The sequence below is a fragment of the Plectropomus leopardus genome, chromosome 9 (assembly GCF_026936395.1).
Source record: "Plectropomus leopardus strain MGB_pleo_1.0 chromosome 9, ASM2693639v1, whole genome shotgun sequence".
Classification (NCBI taxonomy): Eukaryota; Metazoa; Chordata; class Actinopteri; order Perciformes; family Serranidae; genus Plectropomus; species Plectropomus leopardus.
In genome coordinates this window covers 19638834-19659901 of record NC_142184.1, presented here as the reverse complement: position 1 = coordinate 19659901, position 21068 = coordinate 19638834, and the positions used below count along the sequence as shown (strand labels likewise).

Here is a 21068-nt window from a genome sequence, read left to right as displayed (position 1 = left end):
AGCATGCGGAGACATGCTATAGCATAGGATATTGTAAAAACAGCCAAAAACACCATAAAATAGCCTGTCGGAAAAATGACGTGGCGTGTGTCCCCTTTTCCCCTTCTAGGGGTGAGTAAAGTAGTCTATGTATTTACTTATGACAACATACCAGGACCTAAGGTTAGTCTGTCTTCACTGTAGAAAGTTATTTCAGAGTGACACATAGCATTACATAATTCATATAGACAAAGGAATGTCAGCTGATAATTCATGTTTTTCAAAAAATATGCAAAAAACAGCTGAAAACTGCATAAAATAGCATGTCGAGACAAGTCATACTTTGGATAATAATAATTATTAGCCCTATTAAAGGCCTTATTTTTACATAAATGAATTCAATACATTTTAGGAATTTTAAAGGATTTTTAGGAACCCTGATAAAAAGAAAGACTATGCTTTCGTTGATGAAGCAACATTCAAAACAAATGCTTACTACATGTTCATGTTTTATTTCTTTTTGCTTTTAAAGGATACTTCACTTCTGATGCACTCCAGCCAGAAATAATGATTTTGCTTTTCCTCTCCATCTCTCCAAATGACAGACAGAACCACTGTACATTTCTACTATAAAAATCCATTTAATTTTCTTATATCAAAAAGAAATAGAATCATAACAAAACAATCAGAACCACAAATATCCATGTGGGTTTTTGCCACCAAAAGAAATTCTCCAACTGAAAATATGATTGTTCTAATTTACATGGTCGGATGAAAATCTAACAAAGCAGGATGCAAAAAAAAAGTGATGAATACTGTTAGGAGGTGAGGGGCGAAGCCAGAGTTTCCTCTAGGATGCGTGTGTGAGAGCACCATGCAGAGTGATATGAATGACAGGTATGGCTGATAAGCTCAGTTAAAAGCAGCGTGATGAGCAGTTAGACACACAGAGAGCAACACTGAAGACTAAAAACCAGTTGAACAGACAGACAGATGGTTAGCATTAGCAGCAAGGCAAAGGAATTAACAAAGGAATGCTTATCAGGAAGCTGATCAGTCCCGTTCCTGGGAATGCACTTAAAAATGCGCATTAACTAAATTACACATCCATGTAATTACATACAATTAAAAAAAAACAAAAACAAACTCAATCTCACACAGAAGTACGTACCATCAAACGGTCTCCCCGGCCTTTCCTGAAAGTACATTTACAATCAAAAGACAAGGAACAAAAGCCAAACGCAACCAGCTAATTCACCGTCGCAGATTGTTTTTCAGTGATGACTGGAAATTCACAGAAGCTTGTCGTCACTCCCAAAAAGAACTTTCTAGTACAGTTTCAGAGCTAAATCCGACTCCTGTCCAGAGTGTCCTGCAGTAGGCTAAACCAAGGCCACGGATATCCATCCCAGACTTTTTCATCCTGGAATGTGGACTTTGTTACAATCATCTTCATCCAGCACACTCGCACACTGCCATTGACTCATTCATTGCTGACACAAAGTATGTCAATTATACAATGACTTAAAAAAAACTGTTAAAAAGTACAGACTGCTATTTGTTACTGATGTTTGTATTCCTGGGTATATTTTCAAGACACTTTGTTAATATTTGTTTATATATATGCAAATATATATATTTAACTTTAGTCTGTGCAAGGAGGTAAAAGACAATCACTTGAATGTAGTTCTTTGAGAAAACAGAACAGACACCGTCTGCGATGCCGAGTCCTCCGTGTGTACTCTCCCAGCCTCGGTCCCCCCTTTAGACCTCCAGCAGCAAACGTACACACAATGCAAGCCGAACCAGCATCCAGGAAGCATTCATAGTGAGCACTGACACTTCTCCTCTCGTTTATGAACAACAAAGACTTGGCAACATTTTCTAGGATGGAACAATATTCTCTTTTTTTCCTCTCCCTCTATACAATTCATACAAAAATAAAAAATTAAAATTGTTCCACTGCCATTTGTATCTCTCTATCTTTTACATTTGCACAGAGGTAGTGGCTATATGCGTGAGAGGGGAGGGAGAGTTGTGAGGAGGAGGTGAGCAAAATTAAAAAGAAGAACTGAATAAATGTCTATAAAATGGTTCCTTTTTGTCACCAGAGGATTTTTTTTGTCAAAGAACAAAATATAATACTGCAATCACTTAAAAAAGTAGTCCTTCATTTTATACATTTTATACAGTGTTCTCGCTTTTTCTTTTTTGTTGCTTTTCTTTTCAGTTGGTAAAGGCATAAGATGAGAGCGCTCGTCAGCTCAGCACTGTTTCGGGCAGGGCAATGTTGGCAGAGTTCATTCCTTGCCAAGCTCTACGCCAGCGGGTCACTCATGTCCTCGTCGCCCTGGGAGAGAAGCTCCTTCTTTTCATCTGTGCTGGCCAGAGAGTTGCGGCTGTTGTGGGCGCCCATGTACAGGGTGGCATACACTGGGTTGGTGAAGTTGGTGGGCTACAGAGCAAAGAAAATTACATGGTGACTCAAAGCGCAGGAGAAAGGTAGAAATGCCTTTAAGTCAAAAGCAGCATTTAGTGCATTTTGTGCTTGGAAAGGTGAAGTTACGGAAGCCCTGAGGGGCAAGTGAGAAAAGAAAATTCTGGTGATCCATTTTCTAAGTTCATAAAAAAAAAATTTTCATGTGTGAAATAAAGTGACATTTTTTTTGCGACAAAAAAAAAAAAAGCAAGAATTTTGGGGTTTTTTGCAAGATTTTTTTTTTTTGGCGAGAAATTGGGTTTTTTTGTGAGAAAAATGGGTCCATGCATAAAAACTTTTTTTTTTGGCAAGATTTTTTTCTACATGTGTGGAAACCAGTGATTTTTTTTCAGGGAGGAAAATACTAATTTTTTAAAGTTTTTTTTTTGTAATACTCATTTTGACCACAAGAAGCTGAAGCGCACCACCTGGGCACTCTAAACATGACATGCATTTCTTATGATTCAAATTCTGATGTATGAGCACTTTCATGTTACATAAAAGGTTATGCTCATAGTGATCACTGTCACTGTCACTTGCTGCAGTTAGAGTACACTGCATTTGTGTTTGTTCATGTTCTATCTTCAAAATGCAAAATGCTTTATTTCACACATGAAAAAAAAATTTTTTTGAACTTAGAAAATGGACTACCACCATTTTTTTTTCTCACTTGCCCCTCGGGGCTTCCATATCAAGTCATTCAAATTACAAAAAAAACCATTTTGTGTCTTAAAGGGTCAGTTCACCCAATTATCAGCAACCAAAACATTTTCCGTCTCGAATCCTTGCAGAGTTTCAGTTTTTATTTGACTTACTGGCTATTTGACTTTTTTTTTTTTTTTTTAGTTTAACAGGGTTTTTGCTACCACCCCAAGACAAACTTGGGTCAAAGAACTGAGAGTCTCTCCAGAACAATATCCCGGTTACTCTAGCGATTTTACCTTATCTGGGTCCAAAGCAAAGTCTGAATCCAGGAGCTCTCCAGCGTCATCGTCTGGATCTCCTTCATAGATCTTATAGGCAGGGTTCCCAATCTCAACATTCATGGCTCCGTTTGTCATTCTGTGGTGCTGGAAGCCCTTTGCACTGCAGAAAGACAAAGATAAACAAACTGATCAATCATCTAAGGATTTTAAAAGATGACCATGAGCTACTTTTGGGAGAAAACCTAAATTAAAACAATCACAGTAGCTTGAAAAGTATGCAAACTTGGAATAAACCAGGTACTGACTCAGTACCAGTGACATACAATCCACACAATCAAGACAACTTAAGGGTTGTCAAATGAGCTTCTGACAAAAGGTCATTTGATCAAACCCAGAGAATAATCTGCAGCATGTCTGCTGTGGAGAATGCTTGATTTTCACATTGCAAATATTCGGCTGTTTGCAAGCACATAAACATTTTCCATAGATGCAACGTTGTATATTTTACTCCGCAAGCACAGAGCATATGCCTGACATTTAAACATGTAAACGAGGGACGGTATGAAGACACAAGAAGGACGAAACAGTTCGATTGTTTGTGCATCACCATCAGAGCTACTTCAGATAAGAGTCAATACGTCCCTGTGGTGCTGGGTGGGAGCCCAGTGGGAGGCAAACAGGAGATGGCAGGCAATGACAAACAGATGGATTGACAAACAACATGGCCAGTCTGACTGAGTATTAGGGAAAGGAGGGGACAGGATTTGTGGGTCAACAGGTGAATTGTAATCCTATGAAGTTACCGCGAGCACTGAGAACGAGATTTGCCCGGCCATAGAGACCTGGGAGACAGGAAATAGATGGTTATCAAAAGGTAAGAGAGAAAGAGAAGCTAGATAGCAGATAGTGTGAGGAACAGATGAAAAATGGAGTTTGGATCTTAAGTGTCTGAGTCTAGGACTCACCCGCGCATTCTCCGCTTGTACCACAAGATGGCACCAACCACCAGCAGTGCCAGTAACAGCAGCAGAAGCACTGGGATGACGATGGGGGCTGTACCTGCGAGTGAGCAAATAATGTGAGCAAATAGGACTAAAGTGCATGTTTCACTAACAAGACTGTCCGAACTGTGAGACTTACTTCCACTAGAAGCAGAAGTATCCACAGAAGCTGCTGCAATTTCACATCTGTATCCTCTCCAGTCTGCAGGACACCTGGACACACAATGACAGAGTTATAATACAGTGTGTGAGCGAGTACCTGCCAATATCCTTGTATGATCGTTATCTTTGATAACATTGTAGTCAGGGAGAGGAGAAAAGCCTGATGCAGGGTTCCCACAACTTCTTCAACATCAAATTCACGGACTTTTAAAGGACTTTCCAGGCTCATTTCAAATTCAAGGATGCAAGATGTCATTTAAAAAACAAATAAACAGTAATTAACCTTGATCTGTCTCAAACTTTGCCAACTAACATGTTTTACAGACAGACAATAATTAAAAGGAGAGAGGTTTGAATCCCTGAACACTTCTCAGTTGTGCTGTATAGGTGGCGGCAGGTGTCTTTTGAAACAACAATGCAACTGCAGGAGACTCACTCAGACTGCGAAACACAACCTTGTCACTAATATTAAGTAAAATAATATCAAAAGAACTTCAATTTTTATCATAGCACAAAATATACATTGATTTAAGCACTTTAGATGAGCAATATCTATTTAAAAATACATTTTTTACATCCTTTCAAGGATTTCAAGGACCAGTGGTAACCCTGCTGATGTCTTTCTGCAGGACACACACAGGCAGACAGCAAAACATGGTTGTTTACTAACATTTAACATATAAATCTGCGAAAACTTTTAAGAATGTCAAAGACCGATGGGAACACTATACTATACGTATCATACGTGAGGCTACAATTCCCCGTGCATTGCGTAGAAACTACAGCTTGATGTTAGATATATTCAAATAATTTCCACTTTCCCTAAAACATACACACAAATTAACCTTTTTTCTTTTTACAAATTACAATAGTCTGTACATGCACATGAAAATAATTACTACTACTACTAATAAAAAAAACATACTGCTACCAACAGAAATCGCTCATATACATTTAGTGTCCGAGCAGTAAAGTGCATTAACACACTGTGGTTCAACTGATGTGTGCACATTATAAATGGAAAATAAAAGGGAATTGGCATTAGCCCTGTATACATGAGTTTAAAAGATAGAAAAAGACAGAGTGAGTTAATGTGTGTATTATTATTTGGTGCTGAGTGTCATATCTTACTTGCACTGAGGCAGCAGTGTGCGAGTGTCAACCGAACACTGTCCATTTGCGCAGTAGTCCAAACAGGAATAGCAGCTGGGTTGGGTCTGACCATTGGGACAGCTACACACACAAACAGACACACACACACAGATAAAAAAAATGATGTTACTCAATAATATCCTTTTAGGGTCCTCCTATAGCAGCACTGATAGTATGGTTTTAGAGTGATTAAATATGGGTGCTATATTCTGTTGTCCACATATTTTTGGCCATGTAGCTTATTTTGCAACCAACGTAGCCTTGAAGGTGTGTGATGTGCATGGATCAAAGTCTGGCTCTGCACACTTGGTACCAAACAGTTCAAAATAAATGTTAAGACTAATTTACTTTGTGCAGAGTCCACGTTGTCCACAGTGTACCCACCTGCAGGAAACCTCGCCTGAGGATGACGTCAAACACTTGCCCGTTCCGCAGAATAGACATTTGTCCAGCTCACACTGGTGTCCAATGTACTGAGTGGTGCACAGACAGAGTTTGGTGCCATTGGAGGTTTGTAAGCAGGTTCCAGCGTTGTGACAGAACCCTTCACAATCAGCTAAGGGCGTAGAGGAAAACGTGTGAGAGATGCAAACAACTGTCACAGATTCAAACAATGAGATTGTATTCATAGTTGGGCTTTTTTCTTCCCTGAAACAATTATAGATAATTCCTTTTTTTTTTATTGTTTTGTGAGAAAAGGTTTGCTTACATCAGTGATATATCTGAAAATCAAGTGAAACACATCTTTTTACATGAAACACAATGGAATAATACATATTTATGAGGCAGGGAATCCAGACTGTTTTACAATCTAGCGGTATTTGATAGTTCTGCCACTTACTGTACTGGCACTGGTCTCCCTTGTACTCTGGCGGGCAGCTGCAGGTTGGCTGGTTGCCCATGTTGACGGAACAGTTGCCTCCGTTCAGGCAGTAGTCCTGACATGTGTGGCGGTTGCAGTTGTGCCCCGTGAAGCCCTTTGGACATCTGCAGGTTGGGGCACCTGGATCACAGGAAAGATATAAATTAGGAGTTCAAAGACATTTCAGATACATATGTGAACTACATTTGCTCATACAAATGTTGTACCTATGTTGTACCTCAACAACTGAGGATTCTGCCTCATTTCACCTTACTGTCACTACAAATGTACTCTTTTTTTACACATTACAGAAAAAATGCAGAACTATTACAGAACAAGAGCTGGTGATACTCCGAAATCACCTGCTTCGTGTCCTCTCTGCTGTAGCTCTTTGGCATTGGGATTGTTACGAATGAATACTCCAGAGAGCTTTCACAGACATCACAAAGACAAGTGGAAATTGCACTAATGATTTTCAGAACAAATAAAACATGTTTGCTCAGCTGCCATCAATGGCCTGAATTACTCACCAGAAGAGAATATTCATTTCACTTCAAAACTGCCATAACATATTTAATTCACCTAATACTTTGCTACTTAGAAACATTTTCCCACAAGGAAAAGAGCCTATTAATAAATAGCCTCCAGGCAGACGTGTGTATTTCCACTAACAAAATCACTACAAAAGATATTTACCTTGTTGAATTCTACAGAAATTTACACAACTGAGATGCAGTGGTACATATGTTCGCATGAAAAGGAAAGAACCTTAACATTAAAGTAATGCCTTTTATCAGTCTAGATTGTTTTAGTGCGAGTTGCATAGTGTTGGAGATATCGCCGTAAAGATGCCTGCCTTCTCTTGAATATAATGGAACCAGATAGCACTCACTGAGTTAGTTAACGTCAAAGCTCAGCAGAGAAGGACGGCATTAACGTTTAAATCTCGCACTGTTACAAGCATGAATAATTCCTTTTTTCAATTGTATTTTTTGGGCTCTTTGAGCACCACAAGCTGAGTGCCAGGTTCTATCTCATTCAGGAGAGGACAGATATGTCTACGACTGATATCTCCAACACTGCAACTCTCACCAAACAATCTAAATAGACTCATCAATCGCACTGCTGTTAAAGGGAAAAACATATATTTTTGTCCCTTAAGGTAAAGGACTTCTTGCTTATCTGCTAAATAATGAAACAAGATCATGAAAGTCTGGGCAGGTTTGTCTATGTTAAATATATCAATCATCATGTATGAGTGTGTCGTCCTCTTACCTGTATGAGAAGCAGTGCATGTGCCTCCATTCTTGCAGTAGTCCCTGCACTGGTTGATCTCACATCTTTCTCCGGTGTAGCTGGGCTGGCAGCGACACTTGGCCACCTGACGGGCATTGAGGAAGCAGCTCCCGCCGTTCTGACACTGGATATCGCAGGGCCCTGAGGGGGGAGCTGTGGGGGAATACCATGATGACCCACCATTTATTATGAATGTACTGATACTCAGATGAAAACCACCCAGGAGTTTAATCAAGTGAAAGCAGGTTTGTTGCTCTACTGCCTATGTGTGTCTATCAGTGCACTGTAGTTTCACACTCACAGAATGGAGACTGGGTGGGGCTTTGTCTCTCCACACACGTGCCGTTGTCAGCCACGAAGTTGTTGGGGCAGGTGCACACCGGCCCACTAGGGCTCAGCAGACACAACCACTCACACTTCTTCCTGTCACATGGGTTAGTCACTGGTGCAGAGAGACAGACAAGACATCCAATAAAAAATGCATGAAATGTATAGCACCAGATGTATGTTCATTTTTACAGCTTAAAATTATATACACCTCAAGACTTTATTACTATATCTGTAGAAAAACAGAAAAAGTATGTGTGGCACTCACTCTCTGGCTGCTTGTAACGGTGGTAAAGGACAATGTCAGTAGCGTGGTTGATGCCTGTGGTGAGATTCTCCATGGTGCCTTTGCCAAATTTGTTGACCCGGAAGACAAAGTTATTGATGTAAGTGACTCCATATATGTAGTCCTCAAATATATCTATACTAAATGGGTGGAGCAGGTCTGGAAATACGGGAGAAAAAGGAGAAATTGGTTAAAAAGAGAAAAATCTGCAGGCAACATTAACATAAAATTTCTAAAACTTTCACACTGTTTAGTTTTGTGTGTAGAAACAACTCAACTGTTTTTGATGCCAGAGACAGAAATGACAGGATCAGAGCCATCCAGACGAACACTGCCAATAACTGAGAGTTTAGCATCTGCCCAGTAAAGGCGCTCATTAAAGTAATCCACAGCCAAACCTGTAGAGACAAAGTCAAAGAGCCTTGCAGATTAAGTCATAAACTACATAAATCATTCTGCTGGACAGCTCCCAATAATGTGACTCTGACGCAGGAAGTTTCTGGAAAAGAACACGCATGTAGTGTTGTCACAATAATGTCAATTTCCAACTTCGATACAATACTTAATATTGATTAATATCAATACTCAATACCATTTTTCATATCATGGGGAAAATTGAAACTGAGGACAAAAAATTATTATTTTTTTAATAAAAGATAAATATAACAAAACTATAACATGGCAACTACAAATGTTCTTTTCTGGTTAGTATCAAAGACAAACAGAATGACTGTAGTAAACATTGACAAAGAGAGAGCACACCTTGTACCAGTGTATCGATACTGTGGGCAATGAGATGATATGTATGAATAAATTGATATTTTTGACACTACATGTATGATTTCCTTTCTCTGTAAAAACTTGAGTTATGATAAGACTAATGCAGTACTGACCTGTGGGCCACTGGATGTTTTCATGAACTAGAGTTTGTCTCAGAGTGCCGTCCATGGCAGCCGTCTCAATTTTTGGGTGGTTCCCCCAGTCTGCCCAGTACATGGTACTGACGGAAAACATAGAGTTGGAATACATAATTACAAAACTTATAACAGCCTCGAAGACCATGACAGAAATTATATATTTTATATGATTGTTGCGTTGAAGCCACAGTCACAGAGCTCAGCATTCTCTCTCACCCTCTCTGTGGATCTACTACGATGGCGTAAGGCTCATCGATCATGCCAGAGACGAGTGTTTTGCAGTGCTGGCCTGACATCTGAGCCACTTCGATCACATCTCGACCAGAGTCGGTCCAGTACAGGTTGCCAGCCACCCAGTCCACCGCTATACCACGAGGCATCTTCAGCTCTTTAATCTGGATCGAGCAGAGAATAGCAAAGACCGTGTGATTGTTTGGTGTGTTTGTGATAGTATGATGCAGTGTTTGTGAGTCTTGCACACATTTAAACCAGCATTACCTGCAGGTTGGTGATCCTGCCCTCACTCGAGGAGGATGATGATGATGTGGACTGTCCCGGAAGTTCATAGGAAGAAATGCGGCCCGTGTGCCAGTTGGTCCAGAAGATGCGGTTGGTCTTCACATGCAGGTCCATCGCATCAATACGCACGCTGGCATCACCCTGGAATGTCTGCTCGTAGCGCCAGTTGGGCATGCCGGGATCCAGGCTGCGGATTTCATTGTCGTCGGCTATGTAGAGTATCTGTCGACTGCTGTTCATGCCTGGAAGGAAAAGAAAAAAGTTGCAAGGATGGCTTTAGAAACTTACAAAAACAATTATTATAAGAGTTGTAAGTATGTAGCCTGGAAGGATAAAGGGCATATAAAACAGATGTAGTTCTGGTCCTCACTGTCAGCCTTGCAGGTGTCATTGATCCTGGTGAAGTATTTGTGGCAGCTGCATTTGTAGGAGCCTTTGGTGTTGTTGCAGACGTGAGAACACACTCCGAACTGCAGACACTCGTTCTTATCTGAAAAATGGAGCCAAATGATAGTCATATTAAATAGAAAAATTATCACAGCCCATTCCCACTCCTCCAAACACTTTAAGCACTTTATATTTTATATGTTTGAAGAGAGTTGTCTAGCACAGTGTTATGCGCATGTGTACCTCCACATGTGTGGTGTCCCGTCTTCTGGAAGCCTGGTTTGCAAGAACAGAAGGAGTCTGTGCCATTAGTGACACAGTGGGCCTCGTCTCCATCACCACACTGAGTCCTGTTACTCCTACAGTCATTCAGTTTGGTGTCTGAACATAAGCATAGTAAAAAATCATAAATGAGTCAGTGTTTTGTTTTTTTTTAATTTAACCAATCCTTCTGATGTTTAACATTTGAAATCTTAGTTTTGACATGAGGCACCTGTCTTGCAGTTGATCTCATCAGAGCCATAGTCCTCGCAGTCATTGAAGAAGTTACAGCGTAGAGTTGAGCTGATGCATCTGCCATTGGCACACAGGAACTCATCCTTTTCACATGTGGGAACAGCTGGAGGAGCCTCTGTTGACATAAAACACCACACACAAACACACACAGTCAGCAGTTTGTTTAATAAAAGTTTAAGGAAGGGAGGGGATTTCACAGCAACCTGAGCAACACCACAACTTACGGCAGTTCAGTTCATCTGAGTTGTCGCCACAGTTATTGACACCGTCACACCTCTTTGACACTTGCAGACACACACGGTCGTTTTGGCAACGGAAAGCTCTGGTGGGAGGACACTGGAACTTCCCTAAAAGCCAGACAGAGAAAAAGGACAAGACGAAAGAAAAAAGTCAGGACAAAAGATGAAGACTGACAGACTTTTAGTGTGTGTATGATTCACACGCCTGCACTCACTGCACTCTTCGGGATTCTCATCAGAGTTGTCCCCACAGTCGTCCTCCCCGTCACACTTCCAGGCGAGGGGTTTACACAAAGTGTTGTTACACTGGAACTCATCCAGAGGGCAGAGACGTCCAGCTGAGGAAAATGGCAGAAACAGGAAGAGATCTTTACAAATGATGTTGTTGATAAACTTTATCATGGCTTTTGCATACAGATGTTTCACATTTCTGTCTCATTACAATATACATTTTATTTCTTTATAGGTAGACATAGTTAAAACGTTTGAATGGTAGTAGAAAGAAATACAATTCAAAACAGCATAAACAAACAGGAAGATACCTGCACTGCCACAGTTCTCCTCATCACTGCCGTCCATGCAGTCAGGATCAGCGTCGCACCGCCAGCGGATGGGGATACAGTGTCCGTTTTTACACTGGAACTGGTCGTTGTCACACTTCAGATCACAGCCGTTCTGAAAAAAATCGTATCCCACAGGATCAGCTTTTATACTTATGAATTAATACCAAATGCATACAATTTAACTTTTTTCCAGATGAATACAAAATATAATTTTTCATGAAACCAAAACATTTCTAGTTTCTGCACCTCATCAGATCCATCAGCACAGTCATGATCTCCATCACACTTCCACCTTCCAGCAATACAGCGGCCGTTTGTGCAAGCAAACTCACTTTCTGAACACTGTCGAGGCACTGCAGAAGAAGAAAGACAAGGGGATGAGGTCGGTGACATAACACAAAGTCAGCATTGAGCTATGAATGTTTTAGCCTTCAGCACAAAACACAGGACAAAGACTCAAATGACCACAGAGGACGAATCTAGACTAATGATGCACAGACTGACTCTGACATCATCCGAATCCGTGTGTATGCATAAATCATCCACCCACAAGAATGAACTATTTTCTCCAAATTAGATCACTGTGTATGCATCAGCTTTTCACTTTCCCTTTAACAGTCCACATAGACTCTGTTGCTTTTTGAATTATTATATTGATGAATGAGTGTTTTCTTTAACAGTTTACTTTAAAGATTAGAGAGAGTGCTTTCAGTATTTGTAAATGTTTCCATGCATGCAGTAATGTCACTGCAATTGTCGGACATTTAAACAGAAAAAATAAAAACTGTAGTTATGAACTTAACAGATCTAAAGTTTTAGCTTCTGAAATAATCAATGAAGTTACACTGCTTGTTCTCATGTGTTATTACACACAGCATCTGCAGGATTCTTGCAGTTTAAGGGAAGTTTGACTTTAAGACTTTTGCAATGCCAGTTGGAATAAACTGTAAGACCAATTTTACAATAACGGAGGAAAAAAGAAACATGAAATTGAAGAACTTAATGTTAAGGACCTTCTTTCTTTTTTTAACAATTTTATTTTAGTGTCAAATAAAACATGAGAAAAAACATACTATTTGAAAAGAACAAAGTATTTTGAGATTTTACAATGCAATGTCTGAAAAAAGGATTCATAAAATACCACTTCCCCTGTCTTAATATTTTTGGACTTTTGAAGGATTGATCCAAGACATTTTACTGTCAATTAAGGCCTTATTTTTCCATTAATGAATTCTATGCCTTTAAGACTTTTTATGAATCTGCGGAAAACCTGGTCTCTCTTAATGGAAACACACTTTTTTAGTAGTTTTTTGCTGCATTGAACGCTGCAAGAATTTAATTAATTCATTATCATTAATGAGCATGATGATATGCTCACATATTACACTAATTTTAAATAAATGAACATTTATTAAAAAATAAAATTCTTCTTTCTGATAAAGTGAAAATGGCAACGGTTTTATTCTATCTTATTTTTAAGTATTTATTATTTCACCCATTCCTCATCAATAAAAACGTCAATTTTTATGACCTGAACCGCCGGTGCCCGTGAATATTCCAATTTCAGTTTCCAATTTTATTTAACCCTCGACCCACAAAACCCCTTTAATGGGGAAAAACGTCAAAAACCTGAGGAAGAGAATATATCTGCAATCTATGCATCGCAACTGTAGATACTGTATGAGGTGATGTGAGAGAATGAAAGGAGCTCAGTAAGTCTAAATGTTGTTTTAATACAACATATTTAACTGGAGTGTTTGTATGTTTACATACATTATATTTGTAGTAATAGTCAAAAATCAAAATAATCTTATACAGTTGCATCTAGTGGCAATAGAGGAAAAAGAGCACCAGTGTTACAAAGTTTATCTATCCGGAGCTAAGCTTTCAGACTCTCACAGGAGGGTGGGGATCAAAGCTGGACAGGAGCATGAGAGTGAAGACAGCAGGACACACAGCAGAGAGGTGACATATGAAGGTGGAGTGACTTACCTCTGGCTCACGCCAACAGGACAGTATGAAATGAAACAAATAACAGATGAGGTGAGATGCATCAGAAATGACAGTGAATGGATGTTAGTGCCATACAAGTAGCTTAGTGTGCACAGTTAACAGGTTAAAGGTGGAAAGTGAGTCTGCTACCAGTGGACGAGGCATGAGTGTAAGTGACACTGGACGATGTGAGATAACAAATGTTGACAGTATGAAGACATTGCCTCCAATGTGAAAGTGACACCTACTACACTTGTCTTCATCTGAGTTGTCCCCACAGTCATTGTCGTAATCACACTGCCAGCGGCCCGGTACACAGCGGTTGTTCTTACATCTGAACTGGTACGGCTCACATGTCCTCTCAGCTGCAAAAATCACACAAAATGTTACAGTCGACGAAATAAAAACAGAAAGAGCAAAGTCAAATTTGGAAACATCTGTGCCAGAAATGCCTCTTCAGCGACATCCGTCTGATTTTAAAAGAACAGGATATTCTTACCACACTCCTCTTTTGGTTCATCTGATGCATCGCCACAGTCGTCCTCGCCGTCACACTTCCAGCGAGCAGGGATGCAACGTCCAGAGTCTTTGCATCTGAACTCGTCCACACCACAAGTCATCTGGGCTGGAGAGAGAAACATTTGGGGGCGGTTACATTGGAAAACTGATTAGGATGAGCCAGAATAAACAAAATGCAAATTAAAATGGAATTCCTACTGCAGTTGGCGGGCTCATCTGATCCGTCCACACAGTCATTGTCACGGTCGCACACCCACACACGAGGTATGCAGCGTTTGGTGATGGCACACTGGAACTGGGTGGGTGCGCACGTGACTTCAGCTGTGGGAGGGAATAACAGATCAAAATAATGACTAAGTATCTTAAAATATTGACAAAGCATGTCAAAATAAGGGAAGACTTTCTCAAAATGAGTTACTATTCCAAAAATATGACTTATCTCAATGTAATGACCTAGAATTTCAAAATAATGAGAAACGTGCTTAAAATATTGCCTTAGTATTTTGAAATAAGTATCTTCAAATAATAATGACTCAGTATCTCAAAATAATAGGAACATTTCTCAAAATAATTACAAATTAGTATCATTTCTAATTATTTTGATATACAAACTCATTATCTCGAGAAAGTTTCTCATTATAATGACTTACATTCTTTACTTTCATCACACCAGTGGACATTGTCTCCCATAAAATGTATATGATGCAACTGAACAAAGACAAAAGTCTCTACTTACGGCAGTCCTTCTCATCCTCTCCTTCTCCGCAGTTGTCCTGGCCGTTACAGCGGAAGATGCCTGGGATGCAGCGGCTTGGGTGGGAGCATTTGAACTGGCTGGGCAGGCAAACGTGAATATCTGTGATGCAAAAAAAAGAAACAAACAAAACATTAGAACAATAAAACGGTGGTAAAATGGTAGTGATGGTAGTATTCAAGAAACAATAGACAGGGCAGGAAGCATATTTAAGATAATTATTTGGGAATGAAATGTTTAAAAAGGAGATACATACCACAGTTGGCCTCGTCTGAGTTGTCCTGGCAGTCATTGTCTCCATCACAGATGTAAGCAGGGTTGGTGCAGATGCCTGTGCCGCACTGAAACTGCCCCGGCCTGCATTTGAACTCAGCTGTGATGGGGAAAAAAAATCAGTTTGTCAGTTTCACACTGGATATTTAAACCAAATTATTTTTTATTTCCTCCCTACAGAATCACACACATTTTACATGTCACAGAAATGTGACACACTATCGTCTCCTAGTTATCGTTCCAAACACTTACGGCAGTCTGCTGGCTCATCTGACCGGTCACCGCAATCATCCTCGGTGTCGCATTTCCACCAGAAAGGAATGCACTTGTCGTTCTTGCACACAAACTACAGCAGGGAGAGGGAAATTAATCAGAGACGATGGGACATGACGACAGAGCTCCTCTGCGTCAACGCCGTTGACAAAGCAAGAGCTAGCTACTAAAGCACTGGGCAGCCAGCCAGCTGTCAACAGACAATCACCAAACATAAGCAGTTCATCAAACAAGACCATGCGAGACATGGAGATATAAAAATCCACTTATCAACTGTAGTCACTCAGTCATGTCTACGCTGATGATGTTTACACAGCATCCTCACCTGGCTAGCTGTACAGTTGGACATGCAAGTGCGCTGATCGTTGGCCAGGTAGAAATTGGTGGGACAGGCACACTTGTAGCCTCCTTCAGGAGAGAGCAGGCAAAGGTTACTGCAGCCGCCATTGTTCGTCTGGCACGGATGGTTGAGCACTGGGAGAGAAACAGAAAGAGGGAAAATGTTTTAATGGCTGACTGCACCGATATGTTTTTCAGCACAAGACTGAGGTTTTATGATATCTGGATTTCAGTGGGAAAATGTTTAAAAGTGATTTTTTAAACACAGCTAACACTTGCAATGTGCAGCAATGTGAACTAGCACTGATATTCCATATGCTATTTTCTGTCAAATTCCTGAACCTTTACACATTCATTGCGACATGCTTTCTACAGTGCATCTCTTACCCTGGGGCTGGCGGTAGGGGTGGTAAATGTGGATGTCCATGGGTCGATGCAAGGTGCTGATCAGGGTGGTCTTGTTGGTACCCAGAGACTTATGAGCTCTGTTGATAGATTTTGTCTCCCAGTCGGTCCAGTAGATGTGCTCCTCAAACAGGGTCATGGCAAAGATGTGAGGAATGTCTTGGCTGAGAACTGCAGAGACACAGACAAACATCAAATCATATTGTTCATGTGTTGTAACATACAGCAAAGCTGCCATTCTGTTATACGAAGTAACAGATTTCTAAAACTGATCAGTGCAGCTCTGTGACAAGAAAAATCCATCTTTTGCTAAGCTAACACTCTCATATCTCAAACAGAAGGACTTTACATTTGCATGAGAAGTGGAAAAATGTGTACTGTACTACTGTTACTGTGCTAGATTCTAATCAAATATGAGAAAAATTGAATGATATTGCAGAAATTCAATGAGCAATGTAAACCTTAATAACAACAATAATAACAGTTTTGTGATCTTAGAAATCACACCTTTCTCAAAAAAAACCTGTTAGGGCATTCTTGCACTATTTATATAAAACAGAGGCAGGGTGGAGTACACAGCTACAGTGGCTCCACTCTGTCTCTGTCTTATGTAATGATTTCTACACCTCATTAGGCTTTACACTCTAATTGCACCTTTTCTGCTCCTATATTTTTGTCATTTCATGTGTTTGCTCTCAGTATTGGAGGCTGGTACGTTATGGAAACACACCACTAGTGTCTGATGTAAAACACAGCAGTCCAAACACATCACGCACGCATGGATTGGCACACGCAAAAGACACACATGAAGGACAGAGTTCAAAATACCTTGTGATTAGGTGACTATGGTTTCGATATTGACTATAACAAGTATGGTGCTTTAAACAAATAACATGTTGTTAGCATGTTTTACAACATCTGGTCGAACTCTGATATTAGTCAGATTAGCATGAAGTTCCCATTGGTCAATCCTTATCTAAATTCAAACAGGTCATGTCTTGTTCGGCAAACACACACAAGGCCACATTGGTGTTTTTATGGTGTGTGTGTTCTTCGAGGGACAGGTGAATAAACTGGACCTCATAACTTGTTTTAAATCTGAGAAGCATTCACTTGTGATGCACTATTGTTTGTAGCTTTTTATTGCGCGTCTTGTGTCTTTTTCTTTTTCTCTCTCTTTTTTTTTTTTACAACTTGATGTTATTATGTTATTGTGTTGTGTCTTTGTTCCTACCTGCCAAGGGACTGCAGATGCAATTCAGCTCAAAGCTATAATCCGGTACGGTGGATCAAATGGTAACGTTTATGTTTGAAACTACACATGAACCCTTTTAAATAAATAATAAACTCCCTGGACAAACTATTGATAGATTCACACCAAAAGCAAAGACAAGACTGTCAAATGTTCTATTATGAATTGTAGTTTTGTGCAAATTGTAGTTTTCCCTCCAACATGCCTCTATTTGAGCAGTTTTCCAGTTTGAGCATTATGTCAGATGAAACACTCAGCATCTCTACACTATTTTGCACACATATATACATTCTTCATCTGAGAAGTGATGGGATGCCGCAGACATCTATATGTGTTGAGCAGAGCTTAGCAAATGAAACAGTGCAGATGCCAGCTGCGCTCTAGCATTCTTCTGCACGCCTGGTTGGCTCACAATATCAACTATTGTAACAAGTGTGCTAAACAACTGAGCGTTATGTGGACGTCATACATGCTAGAGGCCTCGCTGATCAGAACAAAAAGGGCTTCTGTCCCCTGGGCCTGTGCTGCAGGACCATCTGACCTGCCTGCTTATGCTTGGTGGCTCACAAACAAGAATGTGAATGTATGCATGATTGTTTGACAAGGGGAAACTCATTCAGACAGCTGACAAGCACATTAGCCTGTCATCCCACAAGATGTTGCCACAGTAAAACCAAATCGGCTGAATATTCAGTTACTGCACTTCCTTGTTTCAATATGACTGTGGTCTTGTCATGAACCATTTCTCCTGTTAAGTGGACACTTAAAGCTTTTCAGTTCCCCACCAGCTTTATTTATAAGACCAAATAAATACATGCATCAAAAAATGGTGCCTTGAGTGAATCTTCTGTCACTTTCAAGTTTAAGATGCAACTATGTGGCATTTGACAGCTTCCTGCCTTCATAAATTTTTATTTTAAACGTACGTTCTACTTAGAGCCTTATGGTGGTAAGCCTGCTCCTAGTCACGTTGCAGTTTACATCCATATCTGTCCAGATTTATGAAGCCATGGCAGTTGACAATGCTTCAAATATGTACATTGCTGCAAATAAGCTTCTTTTTCTAAAATGTAGATGCTTTACACACAACTTGGTAGCACAGAAGATCAGTGCAATAATCACAGTTTCAAGGGGGGCTCCCAAGATTCGTGTCTCCAATTCAATATTTGACCAAATGTCTCTCCTCCTCTTTCTGAGTTATGGCATCGAAAAAATGGCCAGAAAAGTGTATTTGCAGACCACTGTGACACAACAGTGAAGTGGACCTTTTGGATATAAAATGTCATCACTTCATCATTTTATCCTATTAGACATTTGTGCAAACATTTTGTCATAATTGATATATTAATTCTTGCATTATGGCCCAAAACATGTTTAGTAAGGTCACAGTGACCTTTGACCAGCAAAATCTAATCAGTTCATTGTTAAGTCCTGGTCAACATCTGTGCCAAATCTGAGGAAATTTCCTCAGAGTCTATTTAAGATATAGGGCTCATGAGAATGTAACAGTCATATAGACAAGCCAAAAAACATAATGCCTCGGCCACAGGTGTTGCTAGCACAAAGGCATAAAAATGTTTAATTACCCATACATAGATATATCTTTTCATAGACCAATATTTAGGCCAATACATGCAGTGGGAGTCCCACACTGACAAAAGTTACCAAGTTGCTCCGAGTGTGTAAATTCAGAAAGAAAAAACTATCTGTGTCGGAATGTGATCGGGTCTGTTACCTGTGTGCCTGTCCGTGCCGTCCAGGCGGGCAAACTCAATGTAGTCCTCTCTGGCATCAGCCCAGTATATGCGGTCATTGATGAAGTCCAGAGTCAGTCCATTTGGCCACGTGATCTTATCCTCTATGATTACACTTCTGTTTGTACCATCCATCCCGATTCTCCCAATGTGAGGGTTGTCGCCCCAGTCAGACCAGTACAGGTAGCTAACCAGCGGGGGATAAAATAGTGATTCAGTTCAAGTATCTAAATGAAATTTATCTTAAATTTCAGAGCTCAGCAGTTACCACAACCAGATGAGAACCTGAGAAACCTAATAGAGGCTCTTACCCATAGCGAACATCCACAGCCACAGCACGAGGTTCCCTCAGGCCATTGTTGACCAGTACGGTCCGGTAGGCCCCGTTGAGTTTCGACACCTCGATGGTGTCCCGGCCTTTGTCACACCAGTACAAATTCCCGCCAACCCAATCCACTGCCAAGCCATCCGGGTTACTCAGAGAGGTCCGGTGCAAAACCTGCCAGGTCAGTCAGTCACAAGGTTAGACAATGATGAAGTTTCCTGTCAGACACTCACACACTTTCATAAAAATGAGTAAATATTTATGTTTAATGTGCTGGATGGCTAAAAAGGTTTCCTCGCTGACCTCCATGTTGCTGCCGTTCATACGCATGCGTCGGATCATGCTGCCCTGCGTGGTCACATCTGTCCAGTAGATCATCTGCTCTGCATAGTGGAAGTCCAGTGCCACTGCATTATTCAGACCCTGAAACAGAGGAAGTTACAGTATTAACGGGTGAATGTAGCACTGACGTCAAGAACGTCTCCTTGTTTGTTTTAGTAGGTTAAACTGAGAACTGGTGTGTCTCACCTGTTTTATCAGAGTGTAGTTGGACCCGTCCAGGTTGAGTTTTCTAAGGTAGTACCGGTTAGCAAAGATCAAGTAGGGCTCCTCTTCTGCACACAAATACCAGACAGAAAACATTTGCTTCAGAATTGAATTGGCTGTAAACAACCAGCAAAATACAAAAAAATACACAAGCGAGCCTCACCCGACGTGGACTTGCAGGTGGTTGGGTCGTTGGGGCTGAGTTCAAATCCGTCCACGCAGAGACAGTGGAAGCTGCCATGTGTGTTGATGCAGTGCTGAGAACAGGGGTAGGTGGTTGTGCACTCATTTATATCCACACACGTCTTCCCATCCCGCTTAAGCTGGAAACCAGGATGACACCTGCACTGATGGGGCAAAGAGCACAGGAGAGATGTCACAATCCCACTGCATATGAGTCCTGGCACTTCTCACTTTTAGTGTGGACCAATTACAAGAGCCTGCCACTGCCTGTCATAAAATATCTGTCAGTCAACCTGATACATGTGTTTTTCCTTTCAGCAAAAGCCAAATTTTTTCCCAATTCCGATGTGGAGTAGTACTAATATCTCAAAACTGTCATGAAATCCAGTTGCTGCTGACAAAAAATAAGCTGACATCCAACACGTTTGTCAAGTAAGTGGCATGAACATCATCTCACCACAAGGCATGGCAAAAACACTTATTCATTACTAGTCAAAATCAGCTTAAACTGTCGCGTCTCATAAGCACATCTGTGTTTTAAAAGAAATCCAACACACGCTAACACCTCCAAATTCTACTCCTTCACCAACATGTGAGAATTTGCAGTATACTGTGCCTGTGTATGGGGAAAGGAAGTGACACACACACACACACACACACACACACACACACACACACACACACACACACACACACACACACACACACACACACACACACACACACACACACACACACACACACACACACACAGACCTGACCTTTGACCACCAAACTCTAAACAGTTTACTTTTGAGTCCAAGTGGACATTTATGCCAAATTTGAGGGAATTCCCTCAAGGC

At 40.6% G+C, this 21068-nt stretch overlaps 1 protein-coding gene across 1 annotated transcript in view; it reads right to left on the bottom strand.

Annotated features, from left to right (window-relative positions):
- Positions 1-471: 471 nt before the first annotated feature.
- Positions 472-21068, bottom strand: part of LOC121946721 (low-density lipoprotein receptor-related protein 1) — a 108797-nt gene continuing 88200 nt past the window's right edge. The window contains exons 56-89 of the mRNA XM_042491442.2: positions 20207-20390; positions 20026-20111; positions 19801-19920; positions 19484-19671; positions 19154-19359; positions 16149-16337; positions 15748-15896; positions 15402-15495; positions 15133-15249; positions 14859-14978; positions 14321-14443; positions 14103-14228; positions 13852-13968; positions 11858-11964; positions 11591-11723; positions 11264-11386; positions 11034-11156; positions 10787-10924; positions 10537-10674; positions 10277-10396; positions 9886-10148; positions 9604-9782; positions 9364-9470; positions 8749-8868; positions 8453-8629; positions 8159-8299; positions 7837-8010; positions 6541-6702; positions 6084-6255; positions 5679-5780; positions 4525-4598; positions 4350-4443; positions 3400-3544; positions 472-2434 (exon numbers count right to left, since the gene is read on the bottom strand). Of these exons, the coding sequence (XP_042347376.2) occupies positions 2297-2434; positions 3400-3544; positions 4350-4443; positions 4525-4598; positions 5679-5780; positions 6084-6255; positions 6541-6702; positions 7837-8010; positions 8159-8299; positions 8453-8629; positions 8749-8868; positions 9364-9470; positions 9604-9782; positions 9886-10148; positions 10277-10396; positions 10537-10674; positions 10787-10924; positions 11034-11156; positions 11264-11386; positions 11591-11723; positions 11858-11964; positions 13852-13968; positions 14103-14228; positions 14321-14443; positions 14859-14978; positions 15133-15249; positions 15402-15495; positions 15748-15896; positions 16149-16337; positions 19154-19359; positions 19484-19671; positions 19801-19920; positions 20026-20111; positions 20207-20390 (4749 nt within the window). The 3' untranslated portion in view covers positions 472-2296. The remainder of the gene's footprint in view (positions 2435-3399; positions 3545-4349; positions 4444-4524; positions 4599-5678; positions 5781-6083; positions 6256-6540; positions 6703-7836; positions 8011-8158; positions 8300-8452; positions 8630-8748; positions 8869-9363; positions 9471-9603; positions 9783-9885; positions 10149-10276; positions 10397-10536; positions 10675-10786; positions 10925-11033; positions 11157-11263; positions 11387-11590; positions 11724-11857; positions 11965-13851; positions 13969-14102; positions 14229-14320; positions 14444-14858; positions 14979-15132; positions 15250-15401; positions 15496-15747; positions 15897-16148; positions 16338-19153; positions 19360-19483; positions 19672-19800; positions 19921-20025; positions 20112-20206; positions 20391-21068) is intronic.